General features: G+C 47.7%; 1 protein-coding gene across 8 annotated transcripts in view; it reads left to right on the forward strand.

Annotated features, from left to right (window-relative positions):
- prex2 (phosphatidylinositol-3,4,5-trisphosphate-dependent Rac exchange factor 2) overlaps positions 1-19,184 on the forward strand; it is a 943,088-nt gene that overhangs the window by 451,777 nt on the left and 472,127 nt on the right. For all 8 annotated transcript variants that reach the window (XM_085993112.1, XM_085993115.1, XM_085993113.1 and 5 more), the window contains one exon: positions 976-1,183. In XM_085993112.1, the coding sequence (XP_085849238.1) occupies positions 976-1,183 (208 nt within the window). The remainder of the gene's footprint in view (positions 1-975; positions 1,184-19,184) is intronic.

Here is a 19,184-nt window from a genome sequence, read left to right on the forward strand (position 1 = left end):
CTCATGATCCACTGATCCTCGGGTAGCACCTTGATGTAGCATCAGGTGAAGATTAGTAACAGAACAGAGGGATGAAAAAAGAAGCTCTTGTTGTAAATATACATGTGCACAACAAAACCCCTTTGTGATATGAAGTCCAGTGTTCTGAAGTATATCTATTGATTTTTATGTTTGAGACGATGTTTAGAGGTCAGTTTGCAATGGGACATGCAGGAGTCTATTTTAACTTCCCCAGCCTGGTGGAAGCTGGAGTAAATCATGGGCTATTTGCTTCCAATGTTTGAAGAAGAATTCTTAACAAGCGCTGCTCCCCTTTGGGTATGCCACATCGCAGAATCACCCCTTTTATGAGGTAATAGACATCTGACTGATCTCTAATGAAAGGCTTGGCAGAATCTGACCTTTAAATATTTTTAACATTTACCCCAATGCTCCTTTAATACTAGTGCACAAATGCAAAAAAAAATTCTTACTGTATATGAACAACAACAACAACTTGTATTTATATAGCGCCTTTAACGTAGTAAAACATCCCAAGGCGCTTCACAGGAGTATTATAAGACAAAAAATTTGACACCAAGCCACCTAAGGAGAAATTAGGGCAGGTGACAAAAAGCTTGGTCAAAGACAGGTTTTAAGGAGCATCTTAAAGGAGGAAAGAGAGGTAGCGAGGCAGAGAGGTTTAGGGGGGGAATTCCAGAGCTTAGGTTTATATGAATGAGAATTGCAGACAGGTAGATATACTTCAGAGTTTTGCAGACATTCATTGATAATGTCACCTGGCAGCAACATGTATGTGGTCATTTTATCAGACAGATGAAACCTAAGGTTTAAATGACTGGAATCATACTCTTATTTGACAGATATTTCATGTTGACATGTATCAAATATTGTCAGATACTATTATCAGTGCCTTTACTATGCAGGAAATTCAACATTTAGCACTCAGTTTTTCACATTGCTGTTATTTCATAGATAAGTTGGACCCAGTGGAATACGTCCATCATTGTATCATCACCATGGCAGCTCCCTCTGGACACAGCTTGGGTCAGCAAAATGGGCCTGGCCTGCACTTCCTCCTGAAGGAAAAGGATGTGGAAACTCAAGATGCATATCAAAAGCTTCTGAATAAGCTGCAGACAGTTGTAAAGGAACTGGAAACCTATATTGCTCAGATAGATGAGTGAGTATACTAGCAATTTGTTATTTAATACTGACCAAGATACAAGACTGACAACTGTAAGTTACAATAGCAAAATACTGCGGATGCTGGAAATTTGAAATAACAACAGAAAATGCTGGAAACACTCAGCAGGTCAGGCGGCATCGAGGAGAGAGAAACAGAGTCAACATTCATTGAAGGGTTCGACCCGAAACTTTGACTCTGTCTCTCTCCTCAATGCTGCCTGACCTGCTGAGTGTTTCCAGCATTTTCAACTGTAAGTTACAGTTAAGTAAATTTCCTCTGGTTGTTATAAAACAACATAATACCCATCTTATCAATGCTTCTTACAGTGAATCTACATGCTGCGTCCCTGAACGCATGACCAGTGTTGCCCTTTTTTTCCATTGAAGATTCCCATTCAGCAATGGATGCCTCATCAATGCCCTAGCATAACACTGATAGCATGTCACCCCAGTAACTATCCTTGTCCCTTTGAACTTGAGTACGGAATACCTCTAACTTATTTTGTGCAGGGTACTGATACACGTGTTTTATAAAAGCCTGACCAACTTTATCACTAATGTGCAGCCAAATATATTTTAAAGCAACCACAGAGCATTCTGGTGTTAAACCACTTATATTTTTCAGGTAAAATCAGCAGTCAGTTAGTACTGAGAAGAATACTAAAGAGCACTTTCAAATATGCTGGTGTTTGAATGAAATTAAATCCAAAATCTCTGGGGATGAAAGCCAAATAGTAATCAGAACCTGAAGTTATCAAAATGGGCCATTTGGGATTCATTTAAAAGTAACTACATGTTGCACAACTTGGATTAATTTCTAATTCACAGTGCTGTTCCTCTTTGACAATCAGGAACGCAGGTGTAGGAATAAAGATGTCACCAAATGTTTCACCATCATTCCTGCTGTTAACGGAGCAGCTCTGTCAACTCACAGACACGAAGGTAGTTTATTTAAAATTTTAGTCATCTGATAGGCTAGTGTCCTCTCTATGGCGCTGTTGTGAGGGGTGAGTCTCCACTTGCCATAAAATGGGAAATTTGAGATCCCTAGCAGTCCAATGACAATAAGGGCAATAATGAACTAAAAGGTGTCAGGACACTGGTGTTGTTAGAACATGAATGGCATGGTAACAAACACCTGTAGTGTATGTAACCGTTCCACCTTTAAGAGAACTATTTTAAGGGTTGCACTACTTTATCTTGGCTGCTGTATACTGTAATACCGGTGGTGACCACACCGGTATATAAGTGCTGTGTAATGATTTATTGAGCAGTTCCGCCCTGACCTTCAACTAGTAAAGACCTGTTAAAGTTTACTCTTGTGGTCTGTGTAGTAATTCTCAATATAACACACAGACTTAACAGTGGCGACGAGTACGATCTTACCCTGCGGCAGAGATATATCCAAGGCAGTTTAACGGGCGTCGAGAGGAGGCATCCGCCCTCATCATTCTGCTGAGAAAAGACTCGGGTCTGCAGAGCAAAGGAAGAATTCTGACACGAAGCCTTCCATCAGCAACAGGCAGTGATCATCCCTTCTATCACGGTGGTGGGTAAGCCAATCAGCGACGAGCAGCAAGTCGGCCACGTTGACTGTGAGTAGGGGAGAAAATAACAAAAAAAAAACGGAGGATATAAGGGCAGAGAACTCGACCACGGCCGGGGAAAAGAGCCGGACAGAAGTCAGGGCCAGAGGCGCTGAGACTGGGGCAGCGTAAGGCACGGAAGCCGCGGTGAATGCAAACGCAGCCGGTGCGAAAGACCAGGCTGCAAGCGGGCTGGGAGACGCAACAGCGTCGAGAGAGAGCTCGACCGCGACCGGTGAAAAAGGCCGGGCAGCTACCGAGGCCGCGAGGCGCAGCGACCGGGTCAGCGTAAGGCGCGGGAGAAAATAAAAGAAAAAACGCGGAGAACTCAGCCGCAGCCGGGGGGAAAGGACCGGACTGCAAGAGGGGCTGGGAGGCACGATTTGAAAACCGCTGGGGGAGGGCGAACGCAGCAATACGGCAATCGCCATTACAGCCAGCGGGGGAGAAAGGCAAACGCGGGAAGCCGCCATTTTCGGAGGCGGGGGAAGAAGACAAGCGTGGGAAACCGCCATTTTGTAAAAAAAATAATAATTCTTTTGTTTCTCAAGAAGATCGCGAGGATGCCTAAGCATGGTAACATCAACGATTTCGATCCCGATGTGGAAGATTGGGCCACGTATGTAGAACGCATAGAGATATATTGTAAGGCAAACAAAATATCAGATGAAGATAAAGCACTAACCTTACTAAACTCAATGGGTGCGAAGACATACGGGCTATTGAAGCATCTTCTATCACCAGCTAAACCGGCGGATCAGACTTTCGCTAAAATTGTTGCTGTCCTGAAGAATCATTTGAACCCCACACCGCTGATGTTAGCAGAACGATTTAAATTTTATGCGAGAACGCAACTGAAAGAGGAAAGCAACGCGGAGTATTTAATTGAACTGCGTAAGCTAGCGAAATACTGCCAGTTTGGGGAAAGCCTGACAGAGGCACTGAGAGACAAATTCGTGTGTGGGTTGTCGAAAGAAGGAACACAAAAGCGGCTACTTGAAGAGAATGATCTTACACTTGATAAGGCTGTCACTATTGCAGCATCACACGAAGCCGCAGCGAGAGGCACTGCGGAAATGCAGCTGAAGGCAGCGGTACTCAGCGTAGATCAAATGGCTTTGGGTACAACGAAATGTTATCGTTGTGGAAAGACAACATACGATCAGAACCAATGCTGGTTTAAAAACCAGGAATGTAGAAAATGTGGCAAGCTTGGTCACATAGCTAAAGTATGCCGGTCAGGAAAGAAGACCAGCAACAAAAAGTCACCACAGGAAAAGTGCAGAAAGGTACATAAGGTGGCTGAGAAGAGTTCGGATGAACAGAATTCTGATTCAGACTCCAACAGCAAGGAACTGGGTAGTCTGACAATTCACAACGTGAGTAAGGAAGCTGACCGACAAACTATCTGGGTCACACTGCAGATAGCAGGAGTCCAAGTGAAGATGGAACTGGACACCGGATCGGCGTTGACGGTCATGAATAAGCAAGATTACAAAAAGTTATTCAAACATATTCCCCTACGGGATACGGAGATATTATTGCAGACATACACGGGGCAAAAAAGTATACCCCATCGGAAAGATAAAAGTCAAGGTGATACACAAGGGCGAAGAACACCAAGGAATGGACTTATATGTACTACCTGAGGGAGGTCCACCACTTCTGGGACGGGAGTGGATCAGAAAAATAAATATGAACTGGCACTCCCTAAACGCAATAACGGTAGATTCTGGAAAAAAAGATGTCAAACCTGAATGATTGTCCAGAATATTGGATGAGGCTAAAGAGGTGTTCCAACAGGGACTGGGAACACTGAGAGGAATTAAGGCAAAAATCAAGATTGCAGAACATGCAAACCCAAAATTTTTCAAAGCCAGACCGGTACCGTATGCGATACGATCTGCTGTGGAAGCTGAGCTGGAAGGGCTGGAACGTTCAGGAGTACTGTCTAAGGTGGACTGGAGTGAGTGGGCCACACCCATTGTTCCCGTCATGAAGCGTTCATCGAGTAACAAGCCAGGGGAACCGGGGAAGGTCCGTATCTGTGGAGACTTCAAGATCACAGTTAATCTGGTGCTTCACACGGTGCAATATCCGCTTCCGCGGATTGAGGATATCTTTGCTTCATTGTCTGGCGGGAAACGCTTCACCAAGATAGACCTGGCGCAAGCGTACTTACAGATGGAAGTTGAGGAAGAGTCGCGCCAGTATCTCACAATCAGCACGCACAGAGCCTTGTATCGATATAATAGACTGGTTTTTGGAGTGGCTTCGGCTCCGGCAATTTGGCAGAGGGCCATGGAGCAGGTATTACAGGGAATTCCAAGCACTCAATGTTACTTGGACGATATCCTGATTACAGGAGATGACGATGAGGAACACCTTGCAAATTTGAAACTGGTGCTCACCAGGTTGAAGGAATATGGCCTTCGAGTTAATCGCCAGAAATGTGAGTTCTTTCAGAAACGGATCTCGTACTGTGGTCATGTCATTGACCAGGAGGGGCTGCACAAGTCACCTGACAAGATCGAAGCTGTTGTGAAGGCTCCCGCTCCGGAAAATGTATCCCAGTTGAGATCGTTCCTAGGGTTGATTAACTATTACCATAAGTTTCTGCCAAATCTATCCACGGTGCTGCACCCGCTGAATGCTCTTTTGCAGAAAGAAGTACCATGGAAGTGGAGCGAGGACTGTAAGAAGGCCTTTCGCAAAAGCAAGACATTGATCACCTCAGAGGAAGTGTTGGCTCACTTCAACCCAACGCTACCTATTCGTTTAGCTTGTGATGCTTCTCCTTATGGTATTGGAGCAGTACTCTCACACAAGTTGCCAAATGGCTCGGAAAGGCCAGTCGCATTTGCATCCAGATCATTGACCTCCGCTGAGCGCAACTATGCTCAGATAGATAGAGAGGCTCTCAGCCTGGTGTGGGGAGTAAAGAAGTTTAATCATTACCTGCAGGGCCAGAAGTTTACACTGCTGACAGACCACCAGCCGTTGGTATCCATATTCAACCCTAAAAAGGGCGTTTCCATTATGACAGCGCAAAGGCTACAGAGGTGGTCCCTTTTCCTAGGGGCACACCAATATGACATAGAATACAAAGGATCAAAACAGCATGGGAATGCTGATGGTTTATCACGCCTACCGTTGCCAACGGTAGAAGAGGCGCCTACAGTGGACCCAGTGGAGATGTTCCACTCAACCATAGTGGAATGTCTACCAATAACAAATTCTACGATCGAAAAGGAAACAAGAAATGACCCGACTCTCTCACGAGTCTACGATGTAACGGTGAAGGGATGGCCAGCACATGGCGAACCACTGTTGCCAGCATTTTCGCAAAGAAGAGAACAGCTGTCAGTGTGCCGAGGAACTTTGATGTGTGGATCCAGAGTGGTGATTCCACCCAAACTCCAGCATAAAGTGCTAAAGGAGCTTCACGAGGGGCATCTGGGTGGAGTGAAAATGAAGAACCTAGCCAGAGCGTTCGTGTGGTGGCCAGGTATCGATGGAGACATTGAAGAAATGACCAAGAGCTGTCTAGGATGCCAGAAGGTCCAAAACGCCCCACCACAAGCTCCTCTGCATCCATGGGAGTGGCCCTCATCTCCATGGCAAAGGGTACATATCGACTTTGCTGGTCCATTTATGGACTCAATGTTCTTAATCGCGGTGGATGCACACTCCAAGTGGCCGGAGGTAATAAAGATGTCCTCCACCACCACGGAAAAAACCATCACAGTATTAAGGACCATATTTGCCAGGAATGGGCTGCCGGAACAGATCTGTTCTGATAATGGACCGCAATTCGTGTCCGAAGAGTTCAGGAAGTTCTTAAAAAACAATGGGGTTAAGCACTACACGTCCGCCCCATACCATCCCGCCACCAATGGATTAGCTGAAAGGTTTGTCCAGACCTTCAAGATTGCCATAAAGGCCATGGGTAATGAAGACATAAATCTACAACATAAGGTAGATAACTTCTTGTTGGCGTACAGGAATGCAACACATGCGGTCACAAACCAAACTCCCGCCATGATGTTTTTCAATAGAAGACTAAGATGCCGGCTGGATTTGATCAAGCCAAACATTAGAAGGGACGTAGAGAACCGGCAATTTCAAGGCATGAATGAAAGGCCAACTAGAACCTTCCAGATAGGTCAACAAGTTTTGGCCCGGGACTACCGTACCGAGAAATGGCAGCCTGGAACTATTTGCACACGACTAGGACCGCTGATGTATACCGTGGACATTGGTGAAAGCATAATAAGGCGCCATGCTGACCAGATCATAGCGTCATCCGAAAAGGGACAACCTACACCACAACTCTATACGCCTAACGATGAAGCAGAGATACCCATAATATCTACCTCCGATCCGGTGATACTGGAACCAGATGAACCCGACGCTGACATTCAAGCCGAATTGACCTTGCCAAAAGAACCTACTACACCACCGAAAACTACTACACCACCGAGGCGTTATCCGGACCGAGTCAGGAAGCCTCCAGAGAGACTGAATCTGTGAACTGTTTTACATGAAGTTGTGTATATATGTTATGATGTTATGTTTAATGGGAATATATACTGTTAACCTAAAAAGGGAGGATTGTAGTGTATGTAACCGTTCCACCTTTAAGAGAACTATTTTAAGGGTTGCACTACTTTATCTTGGCTGCTGTATACTGTAATACCGGTGGTGACCACACCGGTATATAAGTGCTGTGTAATGATTTATTGAGCAGTTCCGCCCTGACCTTCAACTAGTAAAGACCTGTTAAAGGTTACTCTTGTGGTCTGTGTAGTAATTCTCAATATAACACACAGACTTAACAACACCCAGTGAAGATTCATTTTGATTTGCTATTGCCCAAATATCTGTCACAAAAACAGCATCCTGCCTTAAGTTTTTGGCTCAGTTCAAAAATGTTCCTGAGCTTTCCTGGGGTCGATAATACAATCCCGGCGTTGCATTTACCGGCACTCTGCAATGCTCACCTCATGCTATGATGCAAGATCCACTGATTTAAATATTTTTGTGGTGCTAACGTTGTGCACTGGGAGCCGGGGGCGGGGGTTGTGGGGGGTGGGCGGATGGTTGACTGCCAGCAGCTACTGATTGCACTTAAATTGGAAGCAATATTTGGGGGTCAAAATGGCTTGAGGCATAATGGCCCCACTGATGCATTAACCTGTGAAAAGCTGATTAAGCACATAAAAATTAATGTTGGAGCTTTTTAGTGAGATAGCTCTTCTGAAAGTCTGTATGAGTAATATCTGTCTGACTAGAAAGGAATGCCCATCAGGAACATTTCCTTGTTAAATGTACCATTTTGGAGAGACCTTTCCAGTTCACAAAGGCCATAAAAATTAGCTGAAATTTGACTGATTTATGCAAAAAGCCTGTTGAGTAGTATCGACTGACATAGGCTGAGAAAAAAAGGACATTTGTGAAATTAGATGACCTTCAAAAAAAAAATGTATTCTGGAAACCATTACAAATTTAGTAGAAAACGGATGTCCTAGGAATGGCTTTGAAAATCTGCAGATCACGGCAACGTGTAGTTTTTCTGATTGGCTGTGAGCCCAATGGGCACAGGACGATGCCGGAATTACACCTGCTCAACATGTCGTATTTTATTACTCTGGATGAGCTCCAGGTTTGGAAAGGATCTGTGATTGGGAGTTCAACTGTTGGTGGGTGGGAAATCGCGTACTTCTTGATTTAAAGTCCTGCAGGAGTTTAAAGGGAGGAGCATTGTGACTTGTTAAATTTGGAAGACAATAAGCTTGCAACCACTAAAACACATCTGGAGGGAGTGAGGGAAGGCAGAACACTCCATTTCTCTAATGGGATGAGGCCTGAAAATGTTGCCAGAGTAAGCAAGGCAGAGGATGGGGGCCTTCTTTGATAATGAATGCTGTAGGCCTCCAATAAAAACAGCTCAAGGTAACTGAAGCACGTGACCACCAGTGTAAATGTCACCTCCACCACACAGCACACCTCAACGTAGTGCCGAGAGAATTTTAATAATCTTACCAGGTTAGCCAAGGTAGGAGAATCCACCCTGGCCTTCCATGAATGTAATGTGCTAAGCATGTTTTTTTCGCACCCCCCATTGTTGTTAACTGCTTTCAAACTTAGCATGAATGTCTCTGACACAGAAAGGTGAACTTACCTACAGCTGTTCCTTCATTCACAATATTACAAACATTTCCCCCAAGGAAATTCTGCTATTTAATGTGGCTGAATATTGCATTCACTATAGGCTCCATACTTACAGGCCCTAGTTTTAACTCCAGGCTGGTTTTGGGCAGGTGGGTGCTGGAGTCAGTTAGAAACAGGCCAAGGTATTTTAACTCCTGGGTCTCATTATCATGCCGCTGTTCCAGGTGGGAAGTGGGCAAGAAACGACTGCTAGTCTCTGAAAAATTGGCTGACCCTTGGCTGCCCGCTGGCATGAAGGTAGATGTGGGAAAGGGGGTTCTGGGAGGATCGTGTGGGAGGTAAGGGGTGAGTCCGGGGCAGGGGAGGTCCGAATGGGGGCCCAGAGGAAAGGCCTGTTAGAGTCTGCTCATTTTTCTGGCAGGTCCCAACTCTCTTCAGCCTGGTGGGAAAGCTACGGTGACACATCCCTGCTCAGGGTTGAGTTAAAATCCCAGTTGGGGCCTGCCAGGGGGACTGCATGGCTGGAACAGGCATGTATGAGGCTACAGTCTCTCAAAGCAACACCATTGCGGGCACATTCTCCCACGGCAGAAAGTGGGCAGGGCCAGCTAGCCAACACAGCAGGGGATGTAGTGAATGCAATTACAGGGGCATTTCAGGAACCACATAAGGATGTACAGGACCATCTCGATCCCAAAGTGGCTCCCACTGAGATCCAGAAGTAACTGAGATGCAGTAGTAGTCAGCACATGTTTTTTCCACTCAGTAGAATTCACTGGTTTGGAGTAAAACGGCGCACACAATACACTAAAGCTAAAAGGAAAGCACTGAGGCAAAAACCTGAAACATTCAGTGTACATAGGATTAAGTAAAAGAAAGAAAGAGAACTTGCATTTATACAGCGCCTTTCATTACCTCAGAACATCCCAAAGTGCTTTACAGCCAATGTAGTACTTTTTAGCTGTGGAAGCTACACCATTAAATAAATTTAAAACAGAAATAGACAGTTTCCTAGAAGTAAGGGGAATTAGGGGTTATGGGGAGCGGGCAGGAAATCGGACATGAGGCTAGGTTCGGATTGGTCATGGCCCTGTGGGTGGTGGAGCGGGCCCAGGGGCCATGTAGCCTGGTCCTGCTCCTACTGCTTGTGTTCTAATTCTGTGTTAGATTTCAGGAGATGGTTCTATTCATAGGGATTAGTGGAGACCTCGGGAACAGGCTGCCAGCTAGGAGTCCTTCAAGAGTAAATTGGGCCTGTTCCTGGCTGGGGTGGAGATCACCTCTTACAGAAGGTAAGTACTGTAGGAAATACAGGGACAAAGTGATCTCCTGGATGAGTTTCGATCGTCTAGATGGGTCGGAGAGGAATTTCCCAGATTTTTTCTCCCAAATTGGCACATTGGGTTTTTTATCTGGTTTTTCGCCTCTCCTAGGAGATCACATGGGTTCGGGTGGGATGGAGAGTGAAAGTAGATTTGAGGTTAGGATCAGATCAGCCATGATCTTATTGCATGGCGGAGCAGGCTCGAGGGGCCGATTGGCCTACTCCTGCTCCTATTTCTTATGTTCTTATGTATGTTCTTAAGTGTAATGTAGGAAACACGGCAGCCAGTTTGCACACAAGTTCCCACAAACAGCAATGTGATAATGACCAGATAATTTGTTTTAGTGGTATTGGTTGAGAGATAATATTGGCCAGGACACAGGAGAGCTCCTCTGTTCTTCTTTGAAATAGTGCCATGGCATTTTTACGTTCAACTGAGAGGGCAGATGGGGTTTCACTTTAATGTCTCATCTGAAAGACAGCACTTCAACAGCTCCCTCTGTACATCACAAAAGTACCAGTCTAGATGATGTGCTCAAGTCCTGGTTTATGTGGAGAAAAACACCAGCACAGACTCAAAGGGCTCGATTTTAAAAGCCCTAAAGAGGCGGGTTTGGAGACGAGTTGGCAGCGAAAGTTGGAAAAAATGGCTTCAGACTGCCAACCCGTCTCCATCCCACCCCCACACGATTTTTGTGAGTGTCGGGTCAGCTGCTACCAAACTGACCCGACTGGAACCGGTGGGACAGTAGTTTAAGGCAGTTAAGAGCTTGTTAACTTCCTTGCTAATCCTATTTTAATCGTGGTTTCCCATTTTTGTGCTTCTTGCTCCCGTTTCCCGTCTTGTCAGAAACAGGACAGCTGCAAGGAGACAAGTTGCTGGAAGACATGGTTTGTAGTAATTGGTGGAGCACTTTAAAAGCGCTCCTGTAACATGGCTGTCATTCAAATGCAACAACTTTGCTGTTGGAGGTTTGGGATAACATTTTGCACATCTACTGACCTTGTGACAGTTCAAGCTGACACCCATCTGCAGTGTTACCTGAATGGAATAATTGCAGGCCACTTCGACTGTGCACTTGCAAGCTTCTTGTCTCAAATGAAATCTATAGCAACAGGCTGGGAACCATTTATGTCCTCTGAACCTGGTCATCATAATCGGAGGAGCAGCAGCTGCGTGGCTCAGCGCAGATCTTCCTTGGAAGAGGAGGAGGAGGACGAGGAAGAAGAAGAGGAGGAGGAGGAGGCGCGCCTTGCGTGCCCTGTTGTGACCAATGCAGCATCACTCCAGTTCACTGCTGCCCGTCAAGCAGGGTATGCACACTGCCATGCCACATTCGCATAAGCTTACTCTTCAACCATAGGTGGCTACCATATGGCTCTCTAATTGTAGGCGACATTCCTCCAACATCATACATCATCTCTGCTATAATCGGTTCTTTCCTATCACTTTCACCATCAGCATTACAAATGCAAGTCGCCCTGAGCCCTCAATGCGCATTTGCCATTTCCCAGAACACATAGGCCACACATTCAACTGTTTGCCATCATTTTTCTTTACTACAGTGACAAAAGGATCACAAAGCAAGTACAGGCAGAAAAATAATGACAAAACACCCACGTGAGTCCCCTTGTGACGACATAATCTTAATCTTTCTCTTACGTGTGCTTCTACATGATGCTACCCCTGTGGCTTCAGCAGATGTAGAGGTACCTTGCTGGCTACGATGCTGTGCCTGCTTAGACGCCTTTGGCAGGCATCCTCTGGGGTTGGGAGCCTGGGAGGGCTCTTCAACAGTCTGCTCTTCCTGCGGCTGTGCAGGAGCTGAAACGGCCCTCTCAGTTGGCTCTGCAAAGTGGGTCTCTGACTGAGGGCTCCGCAGTGGTATGGTCATGTGAGCACTTTGAGAGAAACCCACACTTCCTTGTAGCCTGCCACCAACATCCCTCTCATGGGTCAGCCACACCTTAGTGCTGGCAAGTGGCTGGAGAGCACCTTGCTGTACACCAAGGACGTCCATGAAGCTCTGGTCTCTCTGCTCAGTAGCTGCCCATCTCTCCTCCAGAGATGACAATCTATTTTGAACACTCACCATGTTTTCGTGACTCTGGCGACTTATTTCCTCCATGGAGGTTGCCATCCTATCCATGGAGGTTGTCATCCTATCCATGGTGGTGCGGTCATGCGCCATTGCCTCCACCAAGGCTGTGCTGATGTTACAGGTGGACTCCTCCATTCTCTCCACACTCGCACTTACCCTGGAGGCAAACCCTTCCAGAGACTCCTGCACTTGTTCCTGTATTTCCAACACCGCTCTTTTTCTGGATGGCCCCAGAGGCACAGCGTCTCTATGCAGCTCAGCAGAGCTAGGAGATTGCTGCGACCTCCGCCGAGGACTCTCCACTGCTGTCGCTGTCTCCACCATCTGCTGATGCTAACTTGTGCGCTGTGATAGACCAGGTGGCAACACTACTCTGACTCGCGAGGGCCCCACCGAGGTGTGTGTTGCTGCGCTGGTGCTGGGTGCACTGAGTCCTGGTGACGGTGCTCCCTCTGAGGCCTCAGGTTCCTCTGAGGAGTAGTCCGGCTCTTCGTCCTGGATCGTGGGGAGGAGGACGCTCGATGGCCCGGTGGGAGAGTAAAGGCAGGAGTTAGACATCTGATATTGATGTAGCCGACACATCCTTTTGTGCAGATGATACAAAGTGGTTCTCTATGAACATCATATACCATTGCAGTCAATCACTAAATGTCAATGAGCGGGATGAAACTTTATTCTGTCACCAGTTTTGTCTGGTGTGCCTGTCTCTCCATCGCCCACTTCCAGGTCCTCGCCACCTCCAACAATCTCGTTTGCACCTCCAACAATCTCGCTTGCTGTCTCCTCAGCACTGGTCAATGTTGCTAGGGTAGGTGTTCTTTCTCCAGTCATTGCTCTCCCCCTCTTATTGTGGGCTATCTTTTCCTGCAAGGAGGGACGCAAGCAGAGTTTCAACCACAGTGATGGAGTGAGTGTGAAGAATCCCTACCATAGAAGCTTTGAGGGAGACGAAGATGGGGTAAGGTGCCAAGAGGAAGCGCGCTCCCTGTGCATTGTTAGTTGTTGTCACTTCATGTCAGTGAGAGCGAGTCTAAGGGGTGCATAGGCAAGATGGTGAAGTGATTCAATACAGAGAAAGGGATGGATAGGTAAGGGTGCAAGGGAAGTAAGGGTAAGGTGGTATGTGGAGGAGCAGGCTTACAACGCAGAGTGCTGGTGATGAGAAGAGAAGGGAAGCAGATTGAACTTAAGTCTGATGGGATACTCACTTTTGATGATCGCAGAGGATCATTAAACCGTTTCCTGCACTGGATCCATATACCTGAACACACAGACCTTGCGCTGACCTCAGCAATGCGCAGCCAGGCTGCCTTGGTCTGCTGAGGAGGGGTGGGTGGTGGTGGAGGGTGGGGGGTGGTGGGGGCTAGGCGTGGGGGGTGGTGGGGGTCAGGGGTGGGGGGTGGTGGGGGCGGGGGGGGCTGGAGATGGGGGGACGGGGGGCTGGAGGTGGGGGAGGCGGGGTGGATGGTGGGTGGGGGGGTGGGTGGTGGGGGGCGGGGGGCGGGGAGCTGGAGATGGGGGGGTGGGTGGTGGATGGTGGGTGGTGTGGGCGGGGGGGTGGGTGGTGGGGGGTGGCAGGGTGGTGGGGGTGGGAGGGTGGGGGGTGGGGGGGTGTGGGTGGGGGGCGGGGGTGGTGGGTGGTGGGGGTGTGGGTGGGGGGTGGGGGGGTGGGTGGTGGTGGGGGCGGGGGGTGGTGGGGGTCAGGGGTGGTGGGGGGCGGGGGGTGGTGGGGGTGGGGGCGGGGGGGTTGTGGGGGCGGGGGGGCTGGAGGCGGGGGGGGCGGGGTGGGTGGTGTATGGTGGTGGGGGCGGGGGGGGTGGTGGGTGGGGGGGTTGGTGGGTGGTGGGGGTCTGGAGGCGGGAGGGTTGGTGGGTGGTGGGGGCGGGGGGATGGTGGGTGGGGGGTGGGGGGGTTGGTGGGTGGTGTGGGCGGGGGGGTTGGGTGGTGGGGGTGGGGGTGGGGGGGTTGGTGGGTGGTGTGGGCGGGGGGGTGGGGGTGGGGGTCGGGGGGATGGTGGGTGGGGGGTGGGGGGGTTGGTGGGTGGTGGGTGGGGGGGTTGGTGGGTGGTGGGGGTGGGGGGATGGTGGGTGGTGGTGGGGACGGGGGGATGGTGGGTGGGGGGTGGGGGTGTTGGTGGGTGGTGTGGGCGGGGGGGTGGGTGGTGGGGGTGGGGGGTGGTGGGGGGGTTGGTGGGTGGTGGGGGCGGGGGGATGGTGGGTGGTGGTGGGGGCGGGGAGATGGTGGGTGGTGGTGGGGGCGGGGGGATGGTGGGGGGTGGTGGGGTGGTTGGTGGGTGGTGGGGGCGGGGGGATGGTGGGTGGTGGTGGGGGGGTTGGTGGGTTGTGGGGGCGGGGGGATGGTGGGTGGTGGTGGGGGCGGGGGGATGGTGGGGGGGTTGGTGGGTGGTGGTGGGGGCTGCAGGCGGGAGGGTGGGGGGTTGGTGGGTGGCGGGGTGGGGGGGTGGTGGGGGGGTTGGTGGGGGCGGGGGGGCTAGAGGCGGGAGGGTCGGGGGGCTGGTGGGTGGTGGTGGCGTTGAAGCGACAGCTCACGTGAGCTCTAGGTTCTCTGATCGGTTGGCTGCCATGCCTGCTCTCAGTGAGTGTACTGGCCCACCAATGCTTTGCCAAGAGCACAGAAACCCCCACACAAGCCTGGGAGAGCCTATCGGCCGCCACATCCCATCTTATTCTGATGTCCTTGTTCCCAACAAGGCCCACTGGAAATTGCTAGGGAAGTGTCCAGGTCTTGGCCTGATTTGTCACCCTTTTGCTGCACCAGACAGATGGCTGGAGTGCAGCTGAAGGGAAATGGAGTTTCAGCCTCTATCTGTTTTAGAAACACAAATGAAAATCTGTTACCACCTTTGGTGAATCTTGAGGTTGGTTTAGTTCTTGAAATGGCCCAGAACCTGGCTGCCAATTGCTTGGGAATCAGTTGTGTGTGGCAAACTCTCTCTGACCTTTTGGGTGTTGCTGAAGCTTCTCTTTATTTCACTTAAAAGTTTTCAAATTTATTATACAGGTTGATGTAACAACATCAATACACATAACAATTTTTCAACTTAAAAAACTGCAAATGCTGGAAATCTGAAATGCTTTAAATGCTAACTGCTTTGCTGTGCAATTCCAGAATTTTCCATATCATACCTTTGTTTACAAGTTGTCTTATTGTTTGGCAGCCTCAGTGGTGGTGTAATGGAGGCTGTGGGGTGACTGCTAGCAGGTTAGTTGGAATGAAGCTCTTCTCTGTCTCTTCCTTTAAGACCCTTCTTAAAACCCACCTCTTTGACTAAGCTTTTGGTCACCCATTCTAATATCTCCTTCTCTTGGCTCAGCCTCTGCGTTTGTCTCATTATGTCTCTGTGAAAAACTGTGGTACTATTTCTACGTTAAAGGCACTACATAAATGCAAGTTGTCGTTGCTGCTTCTTCAGTATGTGGGACTGACGTATTCCGATCCCCTATCGCCCTCCGCAATGAAATGGGGCACTCTGCTGCAGCACAGGGAGTGGGCCAGTTGTAACTTAGGAAATTCCTTGTGACATAAGAGATTGAAGCCTGAAAAGTTCTTGCTGACATTACATTGAGTGCCTGCGTTAATTGTGTGTTGGACATCAGTAATATCGGGAGTACAGAAAAGTGTCCAGTGAATGCAGAGTTTTCACACTGCCGAGTTGCTATTTGGAGTAATTACTGTCAACACAAGAGGCATTTACACCTAAAGTGCCATATTTCAAAGCTCACACTTTACATGGGCAATGCAGTCCAAACACTCTTGTGAGACAGCAGACTGATAGATGACCTGCTACATAATTGTGCGATGGCCTGTCGTAATTTGTCCATATTAAGTGTTGGATCTGGTGCTCCACTAGTACTGCAGTTGGCTCAGGAGGATAAGCAGGAGCAGGAGAGGACAATCTATTATGTAAAGTGGCACTTAAAGCACACCATCAGGTACCTACAGCAAATTGCACATTTGAATGCCCATAGAGGCTGGAGTTTTGAATCACAGTGCTTTGCACTGAGAGTTGAGTACTGTACCACAGCATTTACCAAGCCCTAGAGAAAGCCAAATACAGGTAGACTATCCTTTATACGCACTTCCGAAAACCAAAAACCTCTAAAAACCGAAAGTTTTTTCGTGGAGTGTAAGTCGTGCGCACAACATGACCCGAGTGGCGCCAAACATGACAGGAGTGGTCCGGGAGCTCTGCCTTTCCCTGTGAGCAGGGCAGAGGGTTACAGAGTTCCCTCCTGGGTAGGAGATTGCAGGCCAAGCCGGGCAGTGTGAAGGAGGTACCGGGAGAGTGAACCCAACAATACAGTGGCCCGTCCGATAGCTGCAGCGGCCCGTCCGATAGTCTTTTCTTCCCCCCCCCGCAACCTGATTTGCGGGCCAGCTTAGTGTAGGAGTCAGCCGATATCCGGCTTTCCCACAACTGGTGGCGGCAGTCGAGCCCCAGACCCCCGCTAAGTCAAGGAATTCAGATACGGAGCAGGGGGAGCCGGAAACCTCGATCTAATGGCAGAAATCAGCAGCCGTTTTGTTAGGTTTTTTTTCTTCCCCTAGCATTTTTTTTCTTCCCCTAGCATTTTTTTAAACAGTCAGGCTGTGGAAAGAGTCTCTGTAGCTTAGCAACAGCTTCAGAGACACTTCCAAGGCAAGGCCCGAGTGTTTACAAGCTGTTGCTAAGCAACAGTGTTTGTTGTCAAAACCTTCTGAAATCCGAAAAATTCCAAAAACCGAAACACAGCTGGTCCCAAGGTTTTCGGATAAAGGATAGTCTACCTGTAGTTTGAAATCAGTTGAAATATTGACACTAAATGCTTATTATTCAAAGCTGGTGTTCAAAACAATGTCACTAGGACCAAAAAGTATATTGGACAATCCAGGTGCATGAACTGACTAGTCTGTATTATATTTGATCTCTTTTGTGGTCATTTGTATGCACAAGTTTAATTGTTTGAAAGAATGTCAGTATCCAACAGGAAACAGGTTAGCCAGATGGCCTGCTTGTAAGATGTGTACAGGAAGGGCAAGAATGACAAAGTCTAGACCCTGCAGGTGTGGGCTGTTGATGCATTGACATAAAAAGAAACATTTCTCAGTTAATTTATGTCTTATTCAGATGGACTAAAATTCTAATCAGCTCAATGCTTATATAATGTATAATTTTTAAAGTTCTCAGTATTTTTAGACTATTAATTCTGTCAGAATAGGCACTGATTTTAGAAATGAGACTAAATATTTGAATAATTCTGCAGTCCCATAGTCCCAGTAGTGAGCTGCAGTAGCAGGGAGAATTGGGGTTAAAATGTTGTAGTTTTATTTCTGACCCATACTCCTTTCGAGCTCAACTTCCCTGCTCACTTTGTGCATTTTCTCTGCTGTATCTGTGGGATTAATGAATCTATCGTTAAATTCCAAAACACTGCAAAGTAGCAAGTAAGAGGAATGTAGTTATTGCTAATGATGTCTTCTCATTCTGCATGGACATGTAGGTAAATGTGCAGTTTAATATATTATATACTATCACATCCTCAAAACCTCCCACAATATCCAGGAGGTTATAGAAAATTACGATGATTTTCCCACCTCACATGACAATGCCACAGCCAGCCAAAATGCATTCAATGTTTTATTTTTGTACCCCAGTCCTTTTTTCCTTTGGGACATCTTGAAGGGCCACGAATATTCAGAGCCAGGAACTTAACACACTGATACTGTCTTTTAAAAGTTTGAAGGTACGTACTATTGTAAGTGGGGTCCTTCGACATATTCTAGACCAACACTAGCTGCTCTATTTAATTTTGAGTGTGTTCCCAAATTAAATGTATAACATTGGAAATGCTAAAATATTATTCTATGAAGTTCTATGGAAATCTGAAATAAAAACAGAAAATGCTGGAGATACTCAGCAGGTCAGGCAGCATCTGTGAAGAGAGAAACAGAGTTAACGTTTCAGGTCGATGACCTTTCGTCGGAACTGGAAAAAAGCAGGAAATGGAACAGATTTTTAAGCAAGTGTAGGGGCTGGGAAAGGGAGATGGGGATAGAAACATAGAAACATAGAAGATAGGAGCAGGAGCAGGCCATTCGGCCCCTCGAGCCTGCTCCGCCATTCAATATGATCATAGCTGATCATCCAAATTCAGTACCCTGTCCCTGCTATCTCCCCATATCCCTTGATCCCCTTAGCCTTAAGAAATATATCTAACTCCTTCTTGAATATATTTAATTAATTGGCGTCAACTGTCTTCTGTGGCAGAGAATTCCACAGGTTCACCACTCTCTGGGTGAAGAAATTCCTCCTCATCTCAGTCCTAAATGGCTTACCCCTTATCCTTAGATTGTGACCCCTGGTTCTGGAGTCCCCCGCCATCGGGAACATCCTTCCTGCGTCTAGTCTGTCTAGTCCTGTTATAATTGTATAAATTTCAATCAGATCCCCTCTCATTCTTCTAAACTCCAGCGAGTATAAGACTAATCGACCCAATCTCTCTTCATACGTCATTCCTGCCATCCCAGGTATCAGTCTGGTGAATCTTTGCTGCACTCCCTCCATGGCAAGAACATCCTTCCTCAAATAAGGCGACCAAAACTGCACACAATTGTAGTGTATGTACCTTTAAGGGGAGAACTACTTTTTCAGCTCCTGTATACTGTAGTAGCGGCAGTGACCACACCTGTATATAAACCCTGAGGAGAGAGCTGTACGTTTAGTTTTAGAGTAACCCTCATCCAGTAAACACCTGTTGATTGTTCCCTGCAGTCTCGTGTCTAGTTATTGAAGGACACACAACATCAAAA

Source organism: Somniosus microcephalus, chromosome 7 (assembly GCF_052327205.1).
Source record: "Somniosus microcephalus isolate GS21.2 chromosome 7, FLI_Smic_1.0, whole genome shotgun sequence".
NCBI lineage: Eukaryota > Metazoa > Chordata > Chondrichthyes > Squaliformes > Somniosidae > Somniosus > Somniosus microcephalus.